Raw genomic sequence first — 20,659 nt, 5'->3', positions numbered from 1 at the left:
GTGACAAGGAAAGGAAACGCAAAGCGGTGAATTGACATGCAAAGGCAGTGAGATGACTGGAGGGAAATCCTACACACTTGAGGTGGTATCATGCTTCTTGGCATCTGCTTCATATTTAATTGGAAATACCAGGTGGGCGCTTTGTTATTTTTAGCAGTTATTATTCTTATTATTTAGTATGCACTTAACGTATTAGTGTATATTAACAACTTTTAAACATTTCAACAAAACAAAATTATAGTCAAAATTTTACTACCATGTTTTTATTATCTTATTTTATTATCTTTTATTCCTTCCTTAGGATTCCCTGGACATTTTAGGCCACAGCTGTGTAATCCAAAGAAAATGTAGGTGCAGCATCCCAGTGAATCAGGACCCTTGGGACAGTCACTTTTGATAATTCAGTCAGTGCAAAATGTTTGGCCTCTCTTAAGTAGAAAATTGATTCTGGTTTGTAGTGTCTATGTGCATGAGCCCTAAGAGAACGAATTCACTTCACATGACCAACCCCCTGCAAAAGCATTTTATTCCAGGAATAGAATGTTTAATCTTTTAAATTTAATGAATACAGCAGTGAAAAAAAGAGATCATGTTTTCAAACAGAGCTAAACCACATATAAAAAACAGGGAGAATGTGCCAGACTGTCTTATGATCAAGTATTTATAGTAAAGCTATTAATGGAATGGTCACTACATGGGAGTGGAGATCCTAAATATAAATGAAAATTCTGATGTGCTAATCCTTAACAGTGAAAACTTCAGTGCTGTCCTAAAGGATATAATAAAAGGTAAAAAGTCTTTGGTATGTGATCAAACCTATTCTATGCTAAAACTGAAATGTTCTTTTAATACCTTTGAGATGTTGCCTAGTAAAATATACCGGGGTTTTTTTTCCCACTATTCCTGTTACATGTTATGAGAATATATTTATTCCTATAACATGTTTATTTTTAGTATTTACTAACTAAAAATATTATTTTCAGCATTATACTCCCTGAGTGTAGGAAAGATATTCTTTGGAGTGAGAGCTACAATTAATGAGAAAAACTCATAAGCCAAGTTTAAAATAGATTGATATGAACATTTTCATAGTTACAATGGCACTGACCTAAGTTTTATATGAAAGGTTGTGTTTCCTGAATAAGCTTTAAGTAGATGGCTGCTCATGGAAAACTTTTAATTTATGTTGAATCTGTGTCAGTTCAGAAAACTGTTTGGGGTTTTCAAAAAATTTTTAATGAATATTTTGTGTTCTAAATTTTGCACTTTTTCATTTATCAATCCTATTAATTTTTTAGTTTTCTGAATTTCATTTATAATTTTAATCAGTTGATAATCTTTCACAACTGGAAAAATATTTTTAATTCATTTTGACTTTAAAGTAAATCTGTCTGCATTTCACATGGATAATTACACCAGTGATGAAGACATAGACAATGAGTTTGACACCCAGCTCATCATTCAACAGAGTTTACAGGATATTCACAAGCCGGAAACTACACAGCAGTCACCTGAAGATGAGAGGTAATGGTATCTCACTGGCAACATAGTATAAGTATTCAACAGTTGAGCCTTGTCATAAGCACTGATGCTAGTGTTGTGACAAAAACAGAAGAGAGGGTCAGAATCCAAGGAGCTGAATATCTATGAGACTTGATGTGTGACCAGACAGGAGAAATTTGGAAATAATTCAGAATTTAATCAGGCAGTAAAGAAAATAATAGCCAGGACATGGAAGCAACCTAAATGTCCATCAACAGAGGAGTGGATAAAGAAGATGTGGCACATATATACAATGGAATATTACTCAGCCATAAAAAGGAATGAAATTGGGTCATTTGTAGAGACATGGATGGACCTAGAGACTGTCACACAGAGTGAAGTAAGTCAGAAAGAGAAAAAAAAACAAGTATCTTATATTAACACATGTATGTGGAATCTAGAAAAATGGTATCAGTGACCTTATGTGCAAAGCAGAAATACAGACATAGACATAGAGAACAAATGTATGGATACCAAAGGGGAAGGGGGTGGGGAGGGAGGAATTGGAAGACTGGGATTGACACATTGATATTATTGATACTATGTATAAAATAGACAACTGATAGGAACATACTTTATAGCACAGGGAACTCTACCTAATGCACTGTGGTAACCTAAATGGGAAGGAAGTCCAAAAGGGAGGGGATATCTGTATGTATATGGCTGATTCATTTTGTAGTGCAGTGGAGGCTAACACAACATTGTAAAGCAACCATACTCCAATAAAAATTAATTTAAAAAAAGAAAGAAAATAGTTGGAGGAGGTTACTAGCAAATATGGGTGAGGAGAGGCAGATGAGAAGTCAGAAAGAAGAAATACATGAGGATATGTAAGACTAGAGAACACTAATGCATCTTTTCTTTGGGGAGCTAAGGAAATGCATAAATCCAACCAAGACACAGAAACCTTAGTAGGGTAAAGTCTTTAATCTACTCAAATCAAAAGGAGTTATTATGTAAACTTAAACCCAGAAGAGACTAACCCCTTCTGAAGGGTGTGAACTCAGAGTTCTGGTATGACAACACTAGAAAAGGACCCCATGGATCCCTCAGTGGAGTAAGATAATTGCCCTGGATATGGGCTGTCTGCGGCCAAGCACAGCTAGTCAAATGCTCTCTGGGTGATCAGAACTTCAAGCCCCTGAGTAGTTACAATTATTTTTCAGGGGTATTAAACCCATTTGCTTGGGGTGGTGACCTCTATTTGCCTGATGGAGGTAAAATGGGATAAATGTGTTTTAACCCCAAGAGATTTTGTAATTAAATACAGAGATGTTGGAGTATATCAAACCTACAGTATTTTTTTTTTAAGTAACATACTCATGGAGTGAACACTGTGTGCCACACTATTCTGAGCATTTCATAAATATGTATTAACTCATTTAAATTCTAATTCTCATTACCTCTCTATGTGGTAGGTACTATTATTTTCCCCATTTAGAGATGAGGCGACTGAGGCATAGCATAGCGAAATTAAATGACTTACCCAAGGTCACAGAGCTAGTAAGTAATGAGCCAGGCAGCCTGGCTTCAGAGTCTGCATTCTTTACTACACTATTCCTACACTTTTATGTTAAATTTAGGAATAATCTTTAAATAGTTAAAAGTTTTGTAAATAAATTGGATTTCATTGGGTTACCTGTTGTATTAACCTTGTGATTAAACCTTGTGATTAACTTTGAAGTCATGATTTTAGGTTGAAAGGCATAAGAGATTTTGATTAAGAGTACTGAAATGTTTCAAAGAAATTAAAATTGACTACAGTTATAAATTTCAGTCATTAGACTTGCAAGAATTGTATGATACTTAGCAAGGCTTGCTGATTTGATCAGGCACTTGAAGGAATTAGGAAAATAGAATATACTTGAGACAGGAGCAATAAAGCCCCCCCCTCACCAAAAGATGTCCCAAGTCCTAATCCCCAGAACCTGTGGATATGTAACCTTACATGGCAATGGAGAATTAAGGCTGCAGATCGAATTAAGGTTGCTAATCAGTTGACTTTAAGATAGGGAGATTGACTAAATTTTAAGTAGGGCAGATTGTCTAAGGGAATTTATTTCTTTCAAGCTGGGTTCATTGAATAATCAAAGAAAAAGGGAAGGTGACAATCCTTATTTACTAGAGTTTAAAATAATATAAGATTTATAAGTTGAGCTTTAAAACTTTAAATATTTTAATAAAAATATTACTTTAAAAAACTGCTGATTGTGTTTTTTGAATACAGATTCTGATCATGAATATTTTTTAAAACTTACACCATGATTATTTACTATTTTTTTCAATAATAATTTTTGCTAGAATCATTGACATTATAGAGTGGCCATTTAAATTTTACCATGTGACAATGTGACATTTCAGTCCTAGGCATGTTTGATTCAGTTCAGCAGACACTGATTGAAGGCTAACTGTAATCCAGGCTCTCAAAGTTCTTGCCCTAAAGAAGCTGATGAGGGAAGACACATGGGAGGGGAGTTTCCCTGGAACACATTAAGGGCCATACTACGTTTTCTTTTTCCTTTTTTTTTTTTCTGAATATATATACATATATCTTTTATTTATTTATTTTTTGAAACATCTTTATTGGAGTATAATTGCTTTACAATGGTGTGTTAGTTTCTGCTTTATAACAAAGTGAATCAGCTATACATATACATATATCCCCGTATCTCCTCCCTCTTGCGTTTTGAAGTATTTCTATTATGCCTCAGTCATTGCCTCATATGAGTTCATTCCTGGTTAACTACTATTGCCTTTACCCCTTCCTTTTGTTTTATCAAATGCCTTAGTTTTTTCCTCAGTTTTGGAATTACATTCATATGTTTTTTCTCTGCAGCTTTTTGATTGCAGACTGTAAGAGGATAGTTGAAACAATAGAGACAGTTAAGTACTCTTCCTATTCTATCCCCTTCAACTTGTGGTAAGATGTAATGGTGACAACTGGTAGCATTTCCCCTCTAAGTTCAGGAAGCCTAGAAGCAGGATCTCCCAAGTGCCGAACACTATGGGGTCAACAGCTAATTGTCAAGAGTCTGATGGGGCCTTTCCTGGGAGAAACTACTTCAGCAAAATTTAGCAAACAGCTCCTGGGCTCCTCGGTGGACAGAGCTGTTTTCTGTATGTAACAAGATGACGGGTATTCACAGGTCCAGGTGGTATGGAATGCTAGATGAAAGGCCTTACTGCTTGTTTGTCCTATGCCATTTAAATTTGTCTTTCATTAAAGGTAGTGCTAGAATACTGTTGTCTCATGCACTAACCTTGATGATGGAATTCAGAAGCAGTATGGGCTGCCTTGTATATGTGCCAAATGTGAATATGTTCTCATTTGACTTGTTAATAGGTAAGGAAGATGTATTGTCAGGGTTGACCAAGTACCATTCTGCTTTTGATGAAGCAGATGAGATAGGCTGGCTTCCTCTCCATAAGGCTGCAGTGCAATTAAATAAGAACATTTTGGAAATAACCCTGAAAGGTAAACTCCCTTTATAACTCTTATTGATGCTTCTGAGAAATAAATTTAAAATTTATTTCTGTATCTTAATCTGTGTGGTCTAATGGATTTATTTCAGCTTCAAAACCCAGTGTGTGGGAGCAAACCACCAACAATGGTGAAACACCACTTTTTTTGGCTGTCAGCCATTGCCTCTTAGAAAATGTCTGTTTTCTTCTTCTCAATGGCTGCAATCCAAATGCCAAGAACGTCGAAGGCAATTCTCCTCTTCTTACAGGTAAATTAACACGTTAGCTCTGGAGAACAGTCTGTGGCTCTGAGTGTCCTCCAGGCCCACAGGTTTCAAAGGCAGTTTCTTGTGCATAGTTGCAGCAGTGTCACTCTGGTGCCAAATAACCACACATGGGTACCTGACCCTCAAGAAGCTTTATATAGGCTGGCCTGTGAGGTGGCCTGAGGGAAAGTCTCTGCCCAATTATGAGCTGATCATTTTTACATGGTACCTCAGTTGAACAAGTTAATTCTTGTATAAGAAATATAGGAAAGGAGCAGAGTAGGAAGAAGCAGCCAATGGTTGGGTAAAGATGGCAGATTAAATATGAATGAGTAATTCTGCTGCCTCCTGAGTCTTCAGGAGGATTACAGTTCGTCAAGTGTTTTAAAGGGTTAAGATACAAAGAATGGGAAGAATGGAAGAGGAGACAACAATAACATGATTTTTAAAAATCAGAAGAGCAGATGGATGACTAGTAAGTGTCAAGAAAGCCAAATCTTAACTTGAAGTGGGGAAAGCCAAAAACCAGCACAGTTATATCAAAAGGCCTGGAAATTGTTGGCTATAGTTACCTCATGGAGCAGGGATGAAGGATGGGCAGCTAAAATAGAAAAATTGGTTGAAAACTATTAAGAAACAAGTAGTCAGGTATCTAGATCACTTCTCTCAATCCACCCTGCTGGGTCAGACTCTTCCCCCACCCAGCAGAATTTCGGAAGTTTTTTCTCTGAATAGTGTGAGCAAAGGCTCTCTGGACTGGGGGTTATTTGGCAAGGGCAAGAGCACTGGATTGAAAACACTGGAGGAATTAAGCACATAGGCTGAGATCTCCCAGTTCTTCACCAAATTCTAGAAAGCCAGCAGCTAGAACTTCACCCTCCAAGAGGAGGCTTCTTTGCAGAATCTGATCAGCTCAAAGAGAAAGAACTAAAAATACTAAAACTGGAGGTTCCCCAACAAATAGCCCAGGCATATTAACCTACAGTTAAGACCACAGTCAATGTTTAGAATTTCTAGGCAGATTTTTAGTCCCCAGCTCTTAATCATGAGCAGACATCCAAGGACTATCTGAGGAAAGTCTTCAACAAAGATAAACAACTTGGAGGAAACAGATTATTTAGGGGAAAATAAAAGGTAGGGGGAAATTATCATTAATTTCCTCAGAGAAATCAATGAAAATCAATAAACTAGCAGGCCACTACTAAAAAAAAAATGAAGAACGAAACAGAAAACACTCTTGAAAATGAAAAATATGACGGCAGAAATTTAAAAAAACTCAAACGCGAGGAGATAAAGTTAGGAAAGCTTCCAGAAAAAGAAGATAAGAAATGAAAAATCAGTAAGAAGAATAACTAAGAGAACTAGGATGATAACTGAAGAGGAGCAGCCTGTGAGTAACAGGAATGGTAGAAAGAGAACAGACAACATAGAGGCAATATACCGTCAATGAGACAAGTCTAGAAAATTATTTCCTAAAACAAAGGACATGTTTCATCTTTCCAAAATGAAAGAGCACACAAAGTGCCAGCTCAATGAATTACAAAAGACCCAACACTCTTGGCGCTCTATATTCCTAGTCTTAGTGCAGTTATAGCCCTTGATATGGCACATTATAAATGGTTGTGAGCAGAATTCATGCTGATTCAGTGTCTAACGCCTAGCAAGATTCCCCAAACACAGCTGGTGCCAACAATTAGCAAATGGATAGGGAGATGGATAAATTAAGGTGCTCTAGAATCTTGAAGGACTAAAGATTATCATCCAATGCAAATTAACAGCAGAAATGCCAATTAGAGAATATTGGTTAACAAAATGTGAGGTTAACAATAATTTCCTAATTATTGCTGTTTTTGTTTTTCCTCATGTAAAGCAGCTACAATCGTTTCTAGGACTGTACTAGGTACTTAAGTTCCCATTTTCTTGAGAACATAAAGATGATAAATGAAAACTTTGTTTTTCAGCTACATAAGCAGCCAACAGACAATGAATAATTGGTCATGGTTTACAGAAAAGCAAATAGCCTATTGATGTAAAACACTGTTAATATTATTTGATATATGCCTCATTTTACAATCCGTTTCCTAAACACCAAATGCTGGTACATGGGGGATAGGTAGGAAGAACTCCTTAAGAAGCCTGAGGGAAACTAGCTGATCTGATACTCTGGCCTTAATTTCCGGTTGAACATGATGCCTCCCTCACTTCTAATCTCCCAGCTGTTCTACAGGACTCCTACGATATGGCCGCCTTGCTGATCAGCCGTGGAGCAGATGTCAATCTGCGGTGTGTCAATGAGAAGACAGCTCTCCACGAAGCAGCCAGGCTGGGCAGACGGGACATAGTGAAGCTCCTGCTGGTTTCTGGGGCCCACCCTGACCCAAAGAGCTCCTACGGATTCACTCCTCTTGCTCTTGCTGCCCAAAGCGGACACACTAAAACCATGGAACTATTACTGCAGAAAGGCAAGATTTTCCTATACAGTCAGCACACTACTAAAGGATAACATGACCTAAGCGTTCTCCTCTTTATGGAGAGCTTCAGTGTAATAGAAGTTAACATTTTATTTAAGCCTAACTTAATATTTTATTGAAGTGTGTGTTAATATTAGCTATTGAAAGAGCCTAAAATAGGGATTGAATATTTCTTATTTGCTGTGAAGCAGTTTCCCTAAAATTACTAGGATGCAGGTTACTCTTTTATTTAATGTACCCTGACCATGTTAAGAGGATGGTTGTTTTTTGTTTAATTTTTTGTGTGGTGGTGTTCTTTTCTAGATTCATAGAATGAAACACTCCACAACATCCCCTTCACGTTGTCTCTGCCTAAGCTAAGTTATGAGGCAGTCCAACCTGTTACCAGATGAATTAAGTTGTTAGGAAATTCTTCCTGATTTCTTCTCTTTGGGTCCCAGTTCTCCCCTCTAGTAATAAACAAAACTCTGAGAGAAGGGGAAGGCAATTTATATGTATTGAGTACTCTCTAAGCACCAGGTATTAAGTTACTTATTTTATCTCAAATAATCTTCTACAAACCCTGTGAGGTAGGCATTATCCTCATTTTACCCTTGAGGAAAGTGAGGGTCAGGGATGGTACCAGTTGTAGAACTTCCCTTCAAACACTCCCTCCCCTGCCACCCGTGCTATAGCTGTGGCCATCTTATATCCTGGTTTAACTGGCAGAGATCCTAGCTCAGAGAACTGTCTTTGAGGAGACCCTCATTGATGACACTGTTAGAAGAAGCAGTGTAATATCTAAAGCTTTTTTTCGAAGAAGCAAATCTTTACCAAGATTTAATAAAGTCCCAATATTAGAATTATCTTCTTTATTCTCCTCCCCATTTGCATCCAGAAGTCTTATTTCTTTCTCTAACAATAGACGGTCCTGGTGTCCAATTTTCTAGACTGCAGGGACTCCTACATTTAAGAACAACTTTCTGCTTTCTAGACTTACCTAAATCTTTCCTATCATATAGGGGAGGCTAGTTCCCAATCAATGGCCGTAAGACCTTTTAAGTAAGATGTTTTAAATGAGTGATACCAGAGATGTCTAAAGTTATTAGCTGGAATAACAAAGTAAACACTGGATCCTTCATCTACACAAAAAGAGCAACCTTTTGTGTAGATCATTGATTAAAATATAAAGAAACAGGAGAGGCGACAGATTTTAAATCCTTAACCTTTCAAAGAAACCAGTATCGGTTGACCTCAGTGAGGTCAGTGAGGGAGCATTTCCCTTAGGTAAGCCCCTTATAGTCATTTGCACACAGCTACTAAATAGAAGAGCCAAGCTTTGAACCCACTTCTGTCTCATTCCAAATCACATTACTTTATTACCCTGCACTGCTAGAGTGGCAACATGGCATCATAGAAATAGCACCTGGGTCTGGCCCACCTGTACATGAATCCCGACTACCTTGCTTACTAGTTGTGCATCTCTGGTGAAGTAATTTAATCTCAATGAAACTCAGTTTCTTCATCTTTAAAATGAAGATATTAGCATCTACTTCCTAGGGTTGTTGTGAAGTTTAGAAATTATTACATACATAAAGAAACCAGCACATAGTGAGTACTCATTACATGGGGGCTTATTAGACATTTCTTAATGCATTCTAGGAATGGGGTTCTGGGGGAGCCACTATATTCTTTTTTTTTTAATTTTCAAAATATTTTAATCCATTTACAAATTTTTCAATTAGACAAAAATATGCAGGAAGGGGTTATCTAATTGAGCGATGATAATCAGGACATATATATTATGTGTATTAGCAAAAAATGTGAATAAGTTCTTCAGTAAAAGAAAAAACATGGTGCATATAATAGATTTCTCATAGTTCTATGTAGAACTTTCACTAAGAGAACACTCACCTAAAATGGATTATTCCTCATCAAATGCTACAGTGAGAATTCTTCTGTAGGAAGCATTTTATGGATTCCTTCCAGAACATAGAGATGATAATCTGTCTTCTAGGAATTCATTTTCAAGATGGATTATTCAATGAATGGCATCATTTGGGTACCCCATTCTGCACTTGTAAGGAGGGGACATAATTTTCCAAAGACTGAAGTCACTTTCATCTCTCCTCCTACGGTACAACTCCACTTAAGTCTGGAGTTTTGCATCTAAAACTATATGAGCTTTTAAGACTGAGATCTGATTCATCATAATCTTTTCCATGAAGAAAGATCTTTCAGTTTCCTCCAAGTTGAAACAGCAATAGAGTGCCATTCCACGTAAAGCACAATGACACCATATAAATTAGGAATAATATATTGAAATAGAATTTGTATGTGGATGATATTGCCAAAATAAAGAACAGAGAAGAACAAATGACTGTGATGAGCCAACATACACCTTAAATGGGCTTTGGCTTACTGCTTACACATGCAAGACAGTCAATAAATATTAGAGTCCTTATATTCTGAAGATTATGGAGTCCACACTAAAGTCACTATATCTTTTTTATATGAGTTGTGAAGGTGCCCAGAGTGTCCTCCTATTCTTTTGTCCATTCGAGTGCTACTCTTTCTTCAAAGCCTTTACTGAGAGGCCTTCCACAACTGCCCCCAAATTCCTCCCTCCTTCCTTCACCTCCCAGCCCTGCTCACAACTCCAGCCCTGAGATCTTCAAGAAGACAGCCTGTATCTGTACTCTTATTATCCACACCACTCACACAGCACTTAGCTTACAGGGTACTACAATATACCCTTTTAACTATCAGCAGTCCCTATCTTCAACTAAAAACAGCTAGTGTCTCTTAGTATGAACAGTCTCCTAGGAACAAGTTAAAAAGAACAAATACACTTTTCCACCGTAAGATCTTCATTAGATGTCATGGTGACATAGTTCAACAGGATTGTTAGACCATCTTATAGTGTGTTATGAGGTAAGCGAGCTTTTGTATGCTGGTCTGGAAATAAAACCATCTTCTATAAAATTACTTCTCCTGGGATTTTTAAGTTAGAAACAAATAACTTATAAAATTACTCTGAAAGCCAACCTACTTATAACTTAGAGACTGCTTACACCATTTTCTCTCCCCAACTAGTTTGTAAACTGTCTGAGACAGGAGGTACATACTTTATGTCTTTGATTCTTAGTGTTTTGCTAAAGTAGCTGCTCAATAATTGCTTTTTGGTAGTGGTGGTACACTTTTAAGAATACTTAAGCAATACAGTGGAAAAGACTCTGCATAACATCACTCTTTCTCCTCCTAGGAGCTAATGCTCTTGGTCAGGCCTCTGATTCTTCTTCCATCTTACTTGAAGCAGCTAGTGGAGGAAATCCAGACTCTGTAACTCTCTTGCTGGAGTATGGAGCTGATGCCAACATCCCTAAGAATTCAGGCCACCTGCCCATTCATGTGGCAGCTGACAGAGGCCACTTGTTGTAAGTTCAACTACATTATTGCAAATAATAGAAATAGTAATAGCCATGGGGTTTTGGAGGGGGGGGCAGCTTCTGGGAATTTTATATTCTTCATCTCTGATCCTACAACTCCAACACCCCTTTTAAAGGTGAGAAACTCTTGACCAGCTAGAAAAGTGGTAAATTCAGACATCCTCTGTAGACCCTGAAGAGACATAAAACTATTTTATTTTCAGGTCGTTTGGCAATATGGGGAGCCTCAGGTTTCACTGACTGGGGTAATTCTGAGTTTTATATGTACACCTTAGTTTCATTTAACTTTACATGGTATCTGAGTTTTTGGATGCAGGACTATGCTTTTTTTTGGTTGGGGTGTCTAAAAACCAACTGATGCTAATACCATCCAGTGCTAGTATAAAGCAATCATATACAGGTCAATGCAGCATCTTAACAAAAACTATTTTTTAATGCACTTTGAAATTCTTTCTCAGAGCTCTGAAGATTTTGGTTCCAGTCACAGATTTTGCTGCCATTAAGCAGAGTGGCATCAGTCCAGTTCACTGTGCAGCAGCAGGAGCACACCCCAAATGCCTGGAACTTCTCATCCAGTCTGGGTTTGATGTAAATTTCATGCTAGATCAGAGAATTCGCAAACACTATGATGACCACAGGAAGTCAGCTTTGTATTTTGCTGTATCAAATGGTGACCTCTCTTCAGTTAAGCTGCTTCTGAGTGCTGGAGCTCTGCCTAATCAAGACCCAGTTAACTGCCTCCAGGTAGCCCTAAGGATGGGCAACTATGAGCTGATAAGCCTGCTGCTACGGCATGGGGCCAACGTTAATTACTTCTGCAAAGTCAACCCTTTACATTTCCCATCAGCACTTCAATACACGCTGAAAGATGAAGTCATGCTCAGGATGCTGTTGAATTATGGGTATGACACAGAGCGATGCTTTGACTGTCCTCATGGAGACAAAGTTCATCCTTTCTATACTTTTGTTGAAGGCTGGACATCTACAGTTATCAAAGATACTATGGTAAGTGCACAGTATCGGCTGTGTCACCCTATGTAGTCATTATCCGTGTCCCTGAACTACAGCAAAAGATAAACTCCATCCCCTCCAGAAGCTCATGGAGGGAAAGATTTTAATACGATAAATATGATAAAATAAACATGATAGTAGAAAGATGTAAAAGGTATAGAAACAGAGGAAAAAGTGATTTAACTCTAGTTAATGAAGCAACATCTGAACAAGGCTGTGAAAAATAAATGCAGCCTTATATACCAGTTATGTTTTTTCTTTGAAGAAGTGAGTTATCTAGCTAAAATGTTTCTGGGTTCCTGATACTTGTACCCCTAGGTTTTTGGCTCTAACATTTGATTAATGGATTTCTTTGGTCACATTTTGATGAAAAAAGGATCACAATAAATATAGTTGACCACTCTCTTCTTGAGACATTTTTCTCTTAGCTGTCATCACACCACAGTCTCCTATTTTCCCCCTACTTAATTGGTCACTTCTATTTTCCCCAACTTGAGCTCTTCCCCTGATTTTTCAAATAGCTGCCACCCTTCAGGTCTCATTTCAAGTGTTACCTCCTCAAAGAGGCCCTTCCTTATGCATCTTACCTAAGGTAGTTCTGTTCCCTAATCATTCTCTTTAATGCTTTTCATTTCTTTTATAGTACTTATTGGTTTCTGAAATTCTTAATATTTTACTGATTATGTATCTCCCCCACAAATACATGAATGTAAGCTCTTGTTCACCACTTTCCTCAGCTTACAGATCTGTGCTTAGCACACAACAGATGCACTATAGATACCTGAATTCATATTATTAAAATCTGAAAATATAAATAAAATGGAGAAAGAACTTTGAGTCAATTCTGAAAAGGAAAATATTTTAATATTGTATATTACTTTTAGGTTATGATTAATGTAGAACTTGGTATTTAAGCAATATGTCATCTTGTATTATTTCCTGACTTTTCATATAGTATTATTTGCCTTCTTACATGGGCATCTTGTGTAAGGACATGTAAATTACTTAAAGGCAGAAACTATCATACGTTTCAAGTATCAGAGTGGGAATAGGTTATGAATGATAGAAAACCCCAAATAAGAGAGGCTCTAATAAGATGGCTTACTCCCCTCTCCTATAAATAAAGGCGAGAGTAAATAGACTTCTAATTGGACAGTTCCATGATTCACAGGAGAAACTCACATCCACAGTCCAACCAGCAGGAAGGCAGGCAGGAGGAAGCAGCACACACCTTGCTCTTCCTTTAACAGCATTCTGGAAGTTGCTCACACTTCCATTGACATCTCATTGGCTAGAACTTAGTCAGATGGCCACATCTAGATGCAAGTGAAGCTGGAAAGGTAATCTTTATTCCACACAGCCATGCAGGCAACCAAAGGGGATAAAAGCTATTAGGTAACAGTCTGTTTTAAACCCTCGTTATCTTATAAAGTTTGGAAGACTTGGTAGTAAATATTTTTCCAAATGTTAGAGCTAAGAAATATTTTCTTGTTCAACACCTTAGTTTATAAATGAGGAACTTCAAACCTTGGTTCTTGACTCCGAGTTTAGTGTTCTTTTGATTACTGTGTTAAACCACAGATACTTAGTTTTCCATTTACTTTCATAGTTCTGATTTTCTTCCTCAGTTCTGCGAAGTAATAACTTTGTCATGGCTGCAACATCTCTCTGGAAAGGTTGTTCGAGTGATGCTTGATTATGTTGATCAAGTTAGGATCTGTTCAAAGTTGAAAGCTGTGCTCCAAAAACAGAGGCTCTGGTCAGAAATCCATTTTATCTTGAGTGAGTATTTTTCTTTCTTGACGATTCTTACCAAAAAATACTAACTGAACTCTTATTTCTTTTGTAGAACATTGTTCTCTTCAGTTAAAAGCTTGACCTAAAGAAACGAAGAAAAATACTATTCCTATCTAAAAAATGTTACCATTTACAACTACACTTAATTTGTACTTACTACCATTTCCCAATAGATAAAATCTGTTAGGTAATTATTTATTATATAGGTAGATAATACTTTTCTTCTGATCCTATGGAACACCATAGACACAGGAATTAAAAACTATGAAATGGCACTAAAACAGGGATGAGAAAATGCTAAGATCTAAGGCTACAGAGGATATTAAATGACCCTTCAAATCAAATTCTTTCACAGTAGCACATAAGTCAAATTAAGAAGAATTTCTTTCATATAATTTCCCCACAGGTAGTGATCTTTAGTTTTTAGCCTGACCCCAAGGGGCAGGACAGGGGGATAATACCCACAGGTGTAGGAGCTTTAGGTCTCACAGGCCAGACCTGCAACTGATGCCAGTCTTTGGACTCTAACGTGACATGGCTCTGAAACCACAGCTACGAGATTTGCAGTGAGAAGTGGAAAGCTATTTCCCAATTAACTTTTCCATTTAGTCAGAGCAAATGAAAATCTTGGTGGCTTAAGTACAAAATACATTTGCTAAAGATCACTAAAAAATGAAGCAATTCTTTCTTTTGGATAATGTGCCTGTTTTTCATTTTAGCAAACCCTCGCTCCCTGAAACATTTGTGCCGCCTCAAGATCCGGAAGTGTATGGGACGTTTACATTTGCGCTGCCCCATCTTCATGTCATTTCTTCCGTTACCCAATCGTCTAAAGGCATATGTCCTTTACAAAGAATATGACCTTTATGAACAAGGAATTTTCACAGGAACCTGGTAATCAAACTATTCTGGATGAAAAGGTATATAATTCCACAGATGTCTTTCTTAAAATGTGACTTGTTACATTGATTCATATTTCTCACTTTACCTAGCAACTAAAATCTCAATGCAGTCTACATTCTTTAAAAAGTCACTCTGAACATAGCCTCTCAACAGATGGCTGGCATTCTGAAAGGCAGTTTTGTAAAAATAAAACCCAAACAGTAAAAATTTCAATTAACTAAGATACATCAGTTCTAATACTGTATTCATCTTACATTAAATGTATAAATCCACATTTCTACATGCTCAAAATAATAAATGCTACCTCTGATAATTCATAATTCTTAACAGTAATCCTTCTTATAGAGAAGTACATATATAAAATGTCTTAGTGACTGCAGTGAATAAAGTATTGACCCCAGTACATGACCCTAAAATTAGCTGTTCTTGTACAAAAGTCCCAAGGCCAGTTTATTGTCTGTTTACTTGCAGAGTCCATTACTGAGGTAATTCAGTTAATTGAAAGAGAACCTTCAATTGCGATTTCATCATTAATGGGATACATGCGTTCCTTCTTCCTACAAAACCCTGGCTAAGGGTTGCCATTTATTGGTTAATGTGATCACTACAAGTGTTTTCAAATGGATGATGGCTTATGATTTCTGTACTGAACCTAGTCGACTACTATACACAGAGGAGGGGCTCACTGATAGAAGCAGTTATAGGTGTTAGTTTAAAATTTTATTTCTATATATTCTATGCTGCATTTAAGTACAGGTTTCTGTATGTGGAAGCGAGGAAGGAAACTAAGAAGACATTCATTCAGCCATACCTGTGTACCATTATATGGCACATCAACAGAGAGAACAGAGAGGCAGCATGATGACCACAGGCCCAGTCAGTTATAGCTTGATGTTTATATGTTTAGTCTTAGCATACTTTTTTTTTTAGCATAATATAGTCCTTCTTAAGGAAACTGAAGTTATATGATTTCTTTCTAATGTAGGAATTCATGGCTATACAGACTATTTCAGTAAGCACAGACTTAAAATTACTAATAATACAGTTTTCACATAAAAAATTTGCAAAATTAGCTGGCATGAATAGTTTTTATTTTTTTTTAATCAAATTGTGGTGTCTGTTTATAAATGGGTGCTAGATTATATGTATGTCGATACACAAATATATTTAAGATATACATGCACCTAGATAAATTACATAATTCTGAAGTTAATTTCATCTACTCCCTGGACCTTCTACAAGTGTATACATTTTACAAAATTCAAAACAAATTAAAACAAACTGCCAGTAGAAGAACAGAACTTGGTAAGTGCTACAGGAAACCATAAAGAGCACAGGGGATGAATATGCATTAGTATTAAAACTACAGGCCCAAGCCACTTAAGCTGGTGTACACAATAACCTGACCCTTTAAATTACAGGAATTTCTTTGAATAGGACCCAATATAGCAAGTATACATTGTAACATGTCTAGGGTAATTATTGAAAATTCTCTTAATTTTTCTAAAGGAAAAAAGTCACTAGATATGAATTAGTATTATTTCCCCATAAGTGACATTTTTTTCCCATTTTAGCTGTTATGGAATTGCAATAGGGTTAGATGTGTAATAACAGTATCATAACAGATTAAGAAAAAGTCCAATTGTTTTATAAGCATCATTTGAAATTACTTGGAGAAGTAAAATTCAGAGTATATATCAAATATTTCATACAAAAAAGACTATAAAAAAATCATGGACTTTATTATACATTAAAAATATCCTAACAGCATATTTCCTGAAGCCTTGTCAGGAATACTTATTTTGACAAAATGAAAAAATAAGTTCTTCACTCCACATGTATACCACCATTACATAAAGTCGAGTTTTTCAAATTTAATTCTAAAGGGAAATGAAGCATAATTTTTAATTGTATATGCATGATTAACAATATCAGTGAAATATGAACCAATTCACTTACATTACAAAATCACCAAATATACAAAGTGGTTTTGCACATTAGTTATAACTTAATCCCCAGTTCTCATATTAACCTAAGTAAATTACACGAGTACAGCCACAAGAGATTAGTTAAAAAGTATAATATAGTTCCAGTTTCAAATTATTATGTATTATTAATTAATACGGAAGAAAAAAATCTCATGAAAGAAAAGTAAGCTGAACTTGATAAAAATAAAGTCAAAGGCTTGCTTGCTACAATCAGTGTGTTTGAATATTTAAAGTACAGTTTGAATGCTAGGAGGCTGTTATCAAAACCAATGTTAATATTTTCATTTTATTAATTTGGGTGGCAGAGGTTTTACAAAACACAGGCTCTCAGGGTCTGTCAGCAGGTATAAGAAGATTCAAATCTTAAATACTTGCAGTTCCTATATATAATTCAAAATTAACTCAGATGCCTTTACCACATATGATTATATGTTATGTAGAATGGTATGCACACCATACTATCCTTTCCTCAAGCATAAAAGTAACATAAATTTACCACCCCTAGACTGTGGAATCTGAGAATTCTTTTGAAATTAAACACGAAGTAATCATTGTAAACATGGCAAAAACTAGACTGGGGACTGTGTTCAAGGCAACAGTTTTAGTCCCTCGTTAGCAAGTTTTCCCAATTTTACAAGGGGGAAGGAATCATCAGTTTCCTATCTATTGACTTCACTACCATAGTTACAAAAGTACTGTTGACATAGGTAGCAAGAGTGCCTAGCAGAATTAAGTAGACTTAATTTCTTTCCTTTTAAAGAATCAGTTTTGTTAATCTCTAAAACCATTAAGTGCAAGTTCAAGTCTGAGAAAGATATCCCAAAATCTAATTCAATCACCACCAAAACATCCAAAAGCTTGAAGGGATTTCAAAGGGTAACAAAGATCAGCTTTAACATTACGCAGAAATCCACGGGGAGCCTTCCTTAAACAAAACACAGAATTTATTAAAGTTGATCCTTAAATATCTGCAGTAATGGAATTGTTCATATGGTTTACAGTAATGGAACAGAAGTTGAATCATCTAAAATTGTTAAACCCACACATAACTTCTATTTGGCACTGGAAAGCACTTTGGTCTGACCTATAGACATGGGTGTGTTATTGTGGAAATTCCTATCAAAACATGATGTAAAAGGAACCACAAGTCTGTCCAGCATCCCTAAGTCTGCCAGTACCCTTAACTTTAGCCTACACTTTGACCCAGAGTGCTCACCAAGGGCTGTAGTACGCTACCATGCAAAGCACCAGCCTAGTAAAACTGCCTCCTAATGCTGACCACCTTCCCTGCACGGTGGCTGACAAGTTACACCTGAACTAAGTGAGGTGACAACTTTATAGTAGAAGACTTACTGAAACAAAAAGCTTACTAATTCTCAAAAAGGTCTTAAAAGCAGGACCTGCCGTGACTAAGCAAATGCTGACCACAGAAGAAATTTAAATTTCTACAAAAGGAATGATACACAAACTACTGTGAAAGCATTCCCTTTAGCAAGGACAAAATAAACTTCTTTCAAAAAGTATTCCATAAATTTCTACTTTTTTACTATATGTTTTGGTAACATAAGGCTTCAAAATAATGATTAAGTAATCATTATTCCCATTTGGCACATGGCTAAAAAAAATCATGATACTATATATAATTATCTATCCCGTTCCTACAGAAAACAATGTATATACAGTGTGAAACACCCACACTATATTGTGAGAACTATATGCCATTTCTAAATCAGAACTAAAAAGAAAAAATTATATGTTAAATAACAAAAGGCTTTTCCCTTGTAAAATTAGTCTTAGTGGCTAATCTCTTGAAAACTTTAAATGCATGACTGTGTAAAATATTTTATTCAATATATTTAACTTGGCCATATATACTTTTACATGTGAAACACAGGAACATAATTTCTATCAGCAATGTTAAAAATCCAAGTTAAAAAAAAAAAGTTTTGACACAGAATTAGGCAGTAGAGAAATGTCATTTTAACCTTGGCACCAGGTTAAAATCCTTCCTGGGTTGACTCTCCTATAACAAGCACTCAATTGCTTTTCAGTCTTTCATGGAATTAGACCTTTCACTCTACTTACTTAAAGAGGACAAGTATTTACAATAATTAGTGCAAATTATTCTATTCTCATATATTATTTGCCTTCACGGATATAAAGTGATGATCAGTATTTTATAAAAACATGGAATTATGAAAATACTGTGGGCTATCAGTCTGAAATTTAAAAGATTACATTTTTAAACTAAATTCTGAGAATTTTTAAGCAGGAAACAATTGCTATAGAACTTCTTTCTAAATGTCACTTGATTTTCAATAAAAATGATTTCACACAATGCAGAAAATACCATGTATCCTGTAACAATATCTTTACACGTTAAATCCTAATCTAAAATGTATTTGAACAACAAAAAAAATCCCTTTTAATAAATTCCAAAATCTTATTTTAACCATTACTGCTCTGCAGCAACAATTCAAGTCCCAACCTGAGAACTAAGAATGTGATAATAAAATGCCAAGGGCTGTAGCAATCTTGAACTGAAGACACTTAAGCTTCTTTCCCACTGGCATCAGGTGTAGTACATCAGAGAAATGCGAGCAATCCAAGAAAATGCCCTGAAATCAACAGTACCACCTGCCACAACTTGAAACCTTAAGTCTAAAATCTCTATTCTAATTATTTTGTAAAAGTTCTATTGCACATTTAACATTATTAAAATATTTGCAAACTTGTAGAATTATCTGTATAAGGATTTTAAACCTATTCAGTCAAAAGCTTCCTCACTGCCAGCAATTGTTCCTAATGAAAGAGAGGGAACATATCCATGAATACCTGAAGCTGAAGAATAAATGATTTCTTATGGTCACAGCCAATTACAATGCAAGGTAATAAGTTCACAATTTGAAGGAAGAACAGGCTTGAGCAACTGTAATTCCTCAGCAATCTACTTCAGGGATATGAACAGGTTTCTTTTAGACATGTGGAATTTGAAGTTACTGCATAGTATATTATTTCTAAGGGAAAAAAAAAATCAATGCAAACCTAAGTTATCAAGGTCAGTCATAGTTTAAAAAATGAAGTTAAAATAAACAAGCAAATATAAATTTTAGTCTCCTTGATAGTTCAGCATTGTTGTTACCTTGTGCCACTTCACCACAGAAATTGTCAACAAATTCAAAGGGGTGGGGGGCGAATATCAACCAAAAAGTAAGGATAAGTTTATGCTTCTGATTCTCTCTTCTTTCCTTCTTCTCCCAAATCACTCTCTTCTGACTGGCTACTGCTAAGGACAACAAACTGCCCCTCACTACTGGCTTGGTTTGGTCTACTGGAAGCAGCTATCAACCGACTTTGTTCTTCTAAGTCCTAGTGGAAAAGACAGAAAAGAAACTTAAAGTTAATTGTTTGCAATCAAATAGGAAAGTAAGCAGTTAAATACATACTTGAGAGCCACTTCAACTCTTCTGTCATAAATATGTATGCATAATTCTGGCAACTTACTGAAAAGAAAGACTACACACAACCAATGCAACACCAAAGTAAATTTTGACACTTTTCTAGAAAGCCTATAAAAGCCAACATGTCACTCTTCTCCATTTTTATGGCCAACAACTTACATTCGAGCCATCATTATCTCTCATTGTAAACTACAGAAAAGGCTCATAATGAATCACTCCACATCCCCTCCCTTCCCTCTCTCTAATATATGTGTGTGTGTGTGTGTGTGTGTGTGTGTGTGTGTACACACACACACACACACACACAACTACCATTGATGAAAGCCATAT

The 20,659-nt window shown here is 36.2% G+C and overlaps 2 protein-coding genes across 10 annotated transcripts in view; one reads left to right on the top strand and one right to left on the bottom strand.

Moving 5' to 3' along the window:
• The first annotated feature begins 5 nt into the window (after positions 1–5).
• On the top strand, positions 6–20,324 carry ASB14 (ankyrin repeat and SOCS box containing 14). 6 transcript variants are annotated; one of them, XM_067754894.1, is made up of 12 exons: positions 6–132; positions 302–788; positions 1,383–1,524; positions 4,379–4,425; positions 4,886–5,017; positions 5,115–5,273; positions 7,487–7,732; positions 10,986–11,157; positions 11,628–12,174; positions 13,809–13,962; positions 14,697–14,897; positions 20,160–20,324. In XM_067754894.1, the coding sequence occupies exons 2-11, from the start codon at positions 695–697 to the stop codon at positions 14,873–14,875; spliced, it is 1,872 nt and encodes a 623-aa protein (XP_067610995.1). In that variant the 5' UTR covers positions 6–132; positions 302–694; the 3' UTR covers positions 14,876–14,897; positions 20,160–20,324. The 6 variants fall into 6 exon arrangements, with proteins under 6 accessions (XP_067610995.1, XP_067610998.1, XP_067611001.1 ...); XM_067754896.1 differs by lacking the exon at positions 6–132 and having other exon boundaries at positions 736–802; XM_067754897.1 differs by lacking the exons at positions 6–132; positions 4,379–4,425 and having other exon boundaries at positions 639–788.
• Positions 13,508–20,659, bottom strand: part of APPL1 (adaptor protein, phosphotyrosine interacting with PH domain and leucine zipper 1) — a 35,069-nt gene continuing 27,917 nt past the window's right edge. For 3 of the 4 annotated variants that reach the window (XM_067754892.1, XM_067754893.1, XM_067754891.1), the window contains one exon: positions 15,955–20,237. In XM_067754892.1, coding sequence (XP_067610993.1) covers positions 20,091–20,237 — 147 coding nt within the window. In that variant the 3' untranslated portion in view covers positions 15,955–20,090. Of the gene's footprint in view, positions 14,060–15,954; positions 20,238–20,659 lie in introns of those variants that run through there. The other variant, XR_010947077.1, reaches the window with a different exon arrangement.

Source organism: Pseudorca crassidens, chromosome 10, assembly GCF_039906515.1.
Source record: "Pseudorca crassidens isolate mPseCra1 chromosome 10, mPseCra1.hap1, whole genome shotgun sequence".
Lineage (NCBI taxonomy): Eukaryota > Metazoa > Chordata > Mammalia > Artiodactyla > Delphinidae > Pseudorca > Pseudorca crassidens.
This window is presented reverse-complemented; position numbering and strand designations above follow the sequence as displayed.

What these genes read in the sequence shown, in the direction of transcription:
- ASB14 (XM_067754894.1), top strand. Translation starts at nt 695, where the DNA reads ATGGGAGTGGAGATCCTAAATATAAATGAAAATTCTGATGTGCTAATC. An exon ending in CAATTCTCCTCTTCTTACAG is followed by an intron (nt 5,274 to 7,486) that starts GTAAATTAACAC and finishes CTAATCTCCCAG; the next exon opens with CTGTTCTACAGGACTCCTAC. An exon ending in AGAAATCCATTTTATCTTGA is followed by an intron (nt 13,963 to 14,696) that starts GTGAGTATTTTT and finishes TTTTCATTTTAG; the next exon opens with CAAACCCTCGCTCCCTGAAA.